At 52.1% G+C, this 8,265-nt stretch overlaps 1 protein-coding gene across 2 annotated transcripts; it reads right to left on the reverse strand.

Annotated features, from left to right (window-relative positions):
- Positions 1-297: 297 nt before the first annotated feature.
- Slc46a1 (solute carrier family 46 member 1) lies at positions 298-6,473 on the reverse strand. Of its 2 annotated transcripts, XM_075991475.1 has the most exons (5): positions 6,175-6,473; positions 4,942-5,794; positions 3,101-3,184; positions 941-1,097; positions 298-433 (listed from the first exon to the last, which is right to left on the reverse strand). In XM_075991475.1, the coding sequence occupies exons 1-5, from the start codon at positions 6,400-6,402 to the stop codon at positions 376-378; spliced, it is 1,380 nt and encodes a 459-aa protein (XP_075847590.1). In that variant the 5' UTR covers positions 6,403-6,473; the 3' UTR covers positions 298-375. The 2 variants fall into 2 exon arrangements, with proteins under 2 accessions (XP_075847590.1, XP_075847591.1); XM_075991476.1 differs by lacking the exon at positions 3,101-3,184.
- Between the last annotated feature and the right edge of the window lie 1,792 nt (positions 6,474-8,265).

An 8,265-nucleotide genomic window follows, 5' to 3' on the forward strand; every position in this document is an offset into this window, starting at 1 on the left:
GGTACCACACTTATCATTAGGGGTGACTGGAGGCCACAGCACTCATCACGGACCTAGTCCCATGGGCTGGAAGGAGAGGTCGGTCCCCATGTTTCAGTTGGTCCCTGAAGTGCTGTCTCCTTCATTTTGGAGGCTTCTAAATTACAAATAGCTTAAAAGAGGGAAAAAAAAAACAAAAAACACCCTTGCCTCAAACGGCTCCCTGCAGCCTGCCCTGAGTGGGCGTATCCTGGTCAGACTATAGATCCTATGCAGGGACTGGCTCAGTGGGAGACCAGGTGATGCTCATCACTGGCTTGATCACCCTGTCCAAAGTGAGTACTGCCCTCAGAGGGCTGGCTGGTGCGGGTCCACTGCTCCATGGCCTCGAGCAGATCAGGAACTCTGTGGAAACTGCTGGAATTCAGGATGTGGAATAGCTTTCTCCAGTACCCTGTGAGAGACCAGAGAGATGGTTCAGGATAAGCCCATTCTAGAGAGGTGACATGGGACTGACTTGGGTGAGCAGCTCCAGGTGTCCCTTCCCAAGCCGACAGGCATAGGACAATGTTCATAGGCAGAGGACTCTGGAGAAGAACTCTCACGACTTCAGTGGGTCAGTCTAGCCTGGGACTCAGCCACAAGTAGCCGAGTAACTTTTCTTTCTGTTAACACAATTCGAGGATGGGGCAGGCTGAGGGGCCTGAGGAAGAGGACGCAGCCTTGTCAAACAGTAGTGTTAGCCTGGCCCCTCGCCACATGGCTCTACCTTACTCTGGAGATGGCCCCTAAAAGATCAGGCAGCCACCTGCTTGGGGTAGGGTCAGCCCTGGATGCCATACCCAAAGGACAAGGATTCCAGAGGCAAAGCTGCCATTTTCAGTTAGGAGCGGGGGAAGGAGGAAACCTCTCGGAAATTAAGACACCATGATGAGCCGGCAAGGTCAGGGCCCTCCATTACCCAATCAGAATGGCCGGGATGAAGAGGAGGCCAGCTCCCAGGAGGAAGGGGAAGCCCTTCATGAAGTTCAGAGTGGCTGGGTAGAGCGAGTTGAAGACGCTAGAGGCCACCAACATGGCCAAGCTGTTCACACAGGCCACCGCAGAAAAGAGAGCACCTGGGAGGGAAGAGACACCATGCTTCAGAGCTGGAAAAACCCAGGGTCAAGGGAGGGCAGTGCCACCTCACAGCTGTGTGACCTGGGCGGGACACCTGCGTCCCTCACCTGTGCCTCCCACTCTGTGCTATGGTAAAGACTCTATGATGTTACACACGGGAAGTGCCTGGCAGAGGAGCTGTTAGACACATAGCTGTCAACTGTTATTAAATTCACAGAAAAGCCGCGTGGTGCCTCCTACTTTAAAAAACCCTACTTTATTTAATGTGTATGGGTGCTCTGCCTGCATGTGTGCCTCCGTGCCACGTGTATGCCTGGTGCAAGAGCAGCCAGTGTTATTAAATGTTGAACCATCTCCACAGCCCCAGCTTGGTTTGTTTTAAGAAATGGTCTCGGGTTGCCCTTAAACTTGCAGTCCTCCTGTCTTAGCCTCGAGTGCTACGATTACAAGGCTGTACCACCATAACAGCTTCTTTAAAAAATGTGTTATTATGTTCACGTCACTTGTGCCAGGCATGTGTGTGGTGGTCAGAGAACAACTTTCAGCAGCTGGCTCTCTTCTCCCACGTGGGCCCTAGACAGCGAGCTCGGATCATCATGTGCGGTGGCAAGAGCTTGAAAGCCTGCCGAGTCTTGCCAAGCTACACATGATGTCTACGAGAGCTTGCCGGCTTCCCTTCCTGAAGCGTCATTTGATCCCATGTTCCACACTCACAGCCATGCGATTGCTGAGACGCTGAACTTTCTGGGTTGCTGCTCCGCCTTCTGTGTACGAAGGACAAGAGCTACTGCGTGGACTGCCAGTAATTTTAAAATGGAGAGTACCTATCACAGGTGGCCTCCGAGAGGGGCCTGCTATTTTCCCATACTGGGTACACAGTGAAACCTGCTGGGTGGGAAAGATCCACTGCCTGCAAACATGGTGAAACGCGACTGTAATGCCAGCTCTTGGGAAGCTGAGGCAGGAGGATTTTACTTCAAGGCCAGCTTGGGCTACTTAACAAGAAGATCCTGTTTCAAAATAAACAAAAGCAAAAGTATATTGAATGAATGGGGCATTTTAGCAGACACCCGAGCCTGTGCCAGAACCTGGCTTTGTAACCCAGTTGTTGCAAACTGAGCAACAACACAATAGATACAGAGATTCAGCTGCCAGAATCTAAGGCTCTACAGTGTCCTGGGGAATAAAGTCCTCATGTCACAGATGAAGAAACAGGTTTAGAACAAGCCAGGGCTGGAGCCCAGTTACAAGACCAAGTGCTCTTAAAAACACATGGAACAGAGGTGTGCGTGGGGAAGGGTGTGTATGTGTAGCTGGGTGAGCGGATGAAGCACCTATGCTACCATGAGGACCAGAGTTCGGATGCCCTTAACCACATGAAAGTTAGGTGGGTGTGGTGGGCACCTGTAATCTCAGGGCTTGAGAGGTAGAGACAGGAAATCCACAAGGCAAGTAGTTAGCTAGACTGCCCAAGTTAAAGACTCCATGTTCCTCAAGACACTGAAGTCACATACATGTGAACACATACACATATGTACGCACGCATCCCTGTCCCATTGTTTACTGAACAACCTTGAAGAACTCAGTTTAACCCTCTAGGCCTCCCTTTCTTCATCTGACAACTGGGAACAACGAAATCTCTGGCAGAGGCTGTTTATTCCCTCTGGACCTGCATCCTCTGACCCCAGCATGGCAGGAAACCCTGGTATCATCACACCCACTTCACAGATGGGAAAGACGAGCTCTGAAGAGATAAGCTCTGCTGTGCTGCTGTGGTTACGCAGAACTGGACTGTGCTCTACTGACAGTAATCTTAGTTCTGAGGAACAAAACCCCACAGCATCGGTACCTAGCCAGCTCTGAGCACGTGGCGGAAGAGCATCTGTCTTGCCTGCTCACTCCTCCAGGTTTGAGGGTAGAAGGCAGACCCTCCTTGGCCAGAACTGCCCATCCAGGCAACACTGGACATGAAGGACCAGGGACAGATGACTCTGACACTCACCGTGCTCCGACTCGCTCACCAGCTTGGAAAGCTTGGCCCGGATGACAGGTGTAATCATCAGTGACAGGAAAAGCAAGCCATATCCTGCGAGAGAAACACTGGTCAGGAAAGAGCCATCAAGGACGGGTGTCCTGAAGCAGCTGGGTTCCTACATACAGCCCAGGAAGGGCAGATGTGGACCCGAGGAAAGGACAGCAGTTTCCCCAGCTCACGGCTCATCTGCTCACTCTTTCTACCAACTGCTTCCTCAGAACACCTCCAGTGGCCACGTGGCACTATGGGGGAGATGACAGGACCCAGAAAATGAGTATAGGCTTTGGGGTTGGCCCGAGTTCAAACCCTGTTACCACTGCTTACTGTGTGTATGACCTTGTCTACTGGACTTCCCTGAACCCATCTCCTAGCTTGTAAGAGGAAAACCATAGGCCTCTGTCGGAGGGTGGTTGACTAACAGCCTCAAAGACAGGCCCTGAATCTGTGACCTGTCTTCTGTGGCGAATGAGTCTTTACAGGTCTAAGCAGGAAGGACCTTCAGGGAAGCTCTCCCTTCTATCAGACTGATAAAGATGTGTCCAGTCTCGAAGGAGGCCTGCCACAGCAGTCTCAAGCCATTGGGATAGAGCTTCTCCAGTGTCCCTGAGGGAGCAGGGACATTCTGATTTCAGCCGGGGCCTCTAGCACTGAGAGACTACCAGCTACACAATGTGTGGGAATTTCCTTCAGCCACCTTGGGATAAGGAGGTGGCATCGGTGAAGGGCGAGAGTTGAGGGCATACCATGTGAGTTCCTTGCTCCTGCCATCCAGCTACCTCTAGGCATACGATGTTTGCAATTCTGCTGAGACTCTGTGGTACAACGTCTTTATCTTAGCACTTCTGAGGGCTGTGGCCTTGAGTGAATGGTCCCCGTCCCCGTGGCTTCACTGTTGGTCCAGCAGCGGAGTTAACATAGCTGCTGGCTGTCAAGACAGATGACTGCACAATGTAGATCCAGGCTCCAGCAAGAATACTTTTTATTTTTAGAAAGTTAACCTCTGGGACTGGAGAGATGGCCCTGTGGTTAAGAGCACTGATTGCTCTTCCTGAGGACCCAGGTTCAATTCCCAGTACCCACATGGCAGCTCACAACTCCAGTTCCAGGGCATCTGGCACCCACACACAGATATGCAGGCAAAACACCAATGCACATAAAATTTAAAAAAAAAGAAAGCTAACTTCTTCATTTTCTAGCCAGCTACCCCTCTTTTCAGGAGAGCGGGGAGGGGAGCAGCAGCAAGAGGAAGGAAAGGAAGAAGAAGCAAGTCAGCAGGAATGTTAGAAAGCCTGGCGTTTTAACAAATGCAAAAGAAGGCAGAGTAAGGTTGTTAAGGCCTGTGAGTCTCCGGGACGTAGAGGCAAAAGGATTGTAAGTTCAAAGTCATCTTCAGCTACGTAGAAAATCACTTGGTCAAGTCTGAGCCTGTCTCTAAACAGATAAACAGGGATCCCTGAGGAAGGGCCCTGCCGTTCTTATCCAAGAGCCAAGGATCAAGACATTAGCAGCATGGACTTTGCTTAAGAACACTGTAAATAAGCCATGAGAGGCCAAGGGCTGAAGCAATTAGCTCATGAGCTATGCTCTTGTCTTTGCTCTACATTCCTAACAATATTTATGATTGATAACGTGCACTAATTACTTTAGCCACTGACGCTTTATATTTTCTATAAATTAGAGAAGGTATTTTTCTGGGGTTTCTCAGTTGTCTGTCCTCTGCTCAGGCTGAGAGTGTAACTCTGGGTCCAAAGACACAGGCTTGAACCCCATTTGGGAGCAATGTGTGGATGGCCCCGTTTTCAGTTTACCTGTAAACATGAGGGGTGTGGTGGTGGCAAACGCAAAGACCACCATGGCCAGGATGTTGAAGAACAGGCCAATCTCAGCCACCCAGGTGTCTGCCAGGCAGTACTGCAGAAGTTTTAGGCCTACCAGGCTGGTGAGGTAGGGTATGTGCTGGGCTGCCGAGCCGTAGCCAACCAGCTTGGAGTCCCAGCAGAGGGGTGTGCTCAGCTCATAGAGCGTCATGATGTCTTGGGCCCCAAAGTGCACAGTGACCACAACGAAGATAGCCAATGAGTACAGGGCTAGATGCTTCCTGGACTTCTCTGGGGCTGGGACCGCATACAACCGGACAATGGATCGGTGATGGCGGAGCGTGAAAAGCCTGGTGGACTTTGGCTCCTTCACTGTCTCACCAAAACAGAATGCTGCATACAGAGTCAAGACGATCAACAGGGCCAAAGCCAGCCAGAAGGGGTTGGCATAACCCTGGGCCCGGAGCCAATGACCTCCAAGAAGGCTTGCCAGGGTCCCAGCCACACCAATGCATGCTTCCAGCAGAGCCATTCGAAAGGTGCGACTGTGTTTAGAGCTGACGTCCGCCACAGAGGCAAAGCTAGCGGCCAGGAGGCCATTGAAGTCTCCTAGAAGGGCACAAAGGGCTCGGCCAAGCACGAAGAAGCCAACGTGCAGTTGCAGCTGCACCACAAAGATGTACACCACGACCTGGACCAGCAGGCCAAGAGAGGACAGCACCAGCAGTGGGCGGCGACCCACGCGGTCACTCCAGGCTCCCAGAAGGGTGGACCAGAAAAGTCCCACCAGGAAGCCGCCCAGGTTCATGTAGAGGGTCCAATGGGAAGTCAGGGTCTCCACTTCCTGTGAAAACAGAACCGTCACGGCGCAGGCCCTTGATTTAGTTAGCTACCATCATCAACCTGGCAGCTACAGGGTTGAGGCTTTGCTTTGGAGCCCTAAGCCTCTTGAAATGTTCGTTGAACTCTTAAAAAACGGGCCCCGGAGAGGCATTCCCTCCATCTCCGCACTTGGGTTAACCCTCCAGGCCAAGCATTCTCTGAATCCACTACCTGCACCCCAAAGCAGTCAGCACGGGAGGCCCCCTTTGCTCTAGCTCCGCCCACCATCCGCCATGTGCGTCCCCCCCCCCGCCATGTGCGTCCCCCCTCCCAGGGACCCCATCTTCCACAGGCCTCGACCCGTGCCGTGCTCCGCGTTCACAACCCGGTGGTCCCCGCTACCTGCATGACGGGATCCGCGCTTTGGTTCCCGCAGTTTCCCCTGTGGCGCGTGCCATTGTAGCCAAGCTCGGTGCTGAACCGGTGCCACAGGTACTGCGTGGTGAGCGGGCCTTGCAGGACCACGGCAAAGTTGGCCAGGAAGACGACGGGCTCCACGGGGCCGCGGAACAGCACGGCCGCCCCGGGCATGCTGCGGGACGAGCCCTTGGTTTTCGCGCGCCCCTCCATGCACGAACGCGGAGGGGCTGGCACCTCCGAACCAGCTGCGGGAGACCCGGTCAGTCAGCACTGTCTGCGCCGGCGCGGGCCTCCTACTCCTCTCCCTGTTAAAGTCTGGAGGGGCGGGGCATGAGATCTCAGCCTCCAAAACTTTGGCCTGGGTGCTCTCGGCTGGGTGTAGTCGTTAGAATCCTTGCTGGGTGACCTCACTCCAAACAGCGCAAAGATACCGCCTTGCTGTAGCCCTCCCTCCTGGACCTAAGAACACTCAAAAGAATAATTAGAGTATCAATAATTAACATTTATCGAGCATTCACTTTATGCTGGGGCCAGAAATTCTGAGTGTATTATCTATCTCGCGGCAACCTTATAAACAAGCCATTTATTGGTCCGAATTCAGAGATGTGGAAGTCAGGTCAATGGGTACGCAGGGCTAGAACGCTGTGGCCTCTACAGCGCTGCCTAGGGGCATCTGTACAAGGATGGCTGGAGCCTGCTGGCTCGCGCTGAAGCACTTGGCCTGGATGAAAAGCTGCGTGGAGGCGGGACCGGTTGGCACATGCTTTTAATCCCTGCACACTAGAAACAGAGGCAGGTGGATCTCTGTGATTTTTTTTTTTTAAGATTTTTGAATCAGGGTTTCTCTGTGACTTTTGGAGCCTGCCCTGGAACTAGCTCTTGTAGACCAGGCCTCGAACTCACAGAGATCCTGCCTCTGCCTCCCGAGTGCTAGGATCTCTGTGATTTTTGAGGCCTGTTTGGTCTACACAGATAATTACAGACCAATCAAGGCTTTATAGTGAGATCTTATCTTGAAAAAGAACAAGATCTGGTACCTTAAAAGTGCCATTACTATTTATATATACTTTCAGACCAGGCTAGCCTCAAACTCATAGAGATTCTCCTGCCTTAGGCTCCTAGGTACTGGGATTAAAGGCACGCCCTCTTGCTGTTATACTCAATAGTTATGGCTATTAATGACTGGTAGGTTGTCCCTTGCCTCTGCTCCCACCCTAGGAGCCTTTCCTGGTTCTGCAGTTCCCTTAGAGAGCAGAGCAGAGACCAGATGAGTGAGGCATCATTGAGGCTCCATGGTTGATGCTCCTAGGTATGGTCCTGAGCTTTTGTGTGCTCCAGGTTATAGGAACTGGGCCAGGAAGCAGACGCCTGCACTGTTGCTGAGCAACGCCGACTTCCTGCCTGTTGGGGCTTTTATGTTACTGCCTGAGAAAGGAATTCACAGTAACAGCCCTCCTCCATTTCTTCATTCATCTCGCGCCCTAACTGATGGCCGTGGAGGTCAGAACACAACATCGAAGGAAACAGACAAAGCCTCCCCCACCTCCCCACCCCCAATTTGACAGCTTCTAGATTGAGGGCGAGAGACAGAGACCGGACTGAGTAATCAGTGTAGAGTCCAAACATGACAGACACTTTAAAGAGTAGGAATATGGGCTCCTAGTGCTCATGTGGGGACCTGGGAGCAGAGTCACCAAAGTCCCCAAGAACTCCTGTGTGTCCCCTGAAGGGCCCTGATTCTTGGGGTGGAGAGTGGTTCCATCTCTGCCTGGGCTGACCAGTGACTGTCATCTTTGAGGCAGTAAAAGTCTGAGGCTCAGAATAAGTGGATGTCAAGTAACCCTCACATGGGCTTCTAGAGAAAGAGAATTCTACTTCAAATAACCAGGCTACTGTGCACATCCGTCCATCACTCCCCTCTATCCCCGCCCATACAGAGCACAGGAGAGACTGGCTAAAACTGTGGTTCTCAACCTGTGGGTCAGGACCCCACAGGGATCTCATAACAGATATTTACATTACGATTCATAACAGTAGCAAAATTACTCTTATGAAGTAACAACGAAAATAATT

Source organism: Microtus pennsylvanicus, chromosome 11, assembly GCF_037038515.1.
Source record: "Microtus pennsylvanicus isolate mMicPen1 chromosome 11, mMicPen1.hap1, whole genome shotgun sequence".
NCBI lineage: Eukaryota > Metazoa > Chordata > Mammalia > Rodentia > Cricetidae > Microtus > Microtus pennsylvanicus.

Excerpts from the sequence above, each read along its gene's own strand:
- Slc46a1 (XM_075991475.1), bottom strand. The coding sequence starts at position 6,402 with ATGGAGGGGCGCGCGAAAACCAAGGGCTCGTCCCGCAGCATGCCCGGG. Across the intron at positions 3,185-4,941 it reads CACACCCCTCATGTTTACAG|GATATGGCTTGCTTTTCCTG; the intron begins GTAAACTGAAAA and ends TTTCTCTCGCAG. Across the intron at positions 1,098-3,100 it reads GGTGAGCGAGTCGGAGCACG|GTGCTCTCTTTTCTGCGGTG; the intron begins GTGAGTGTCAGA and ends CTTCCCTCCCAG.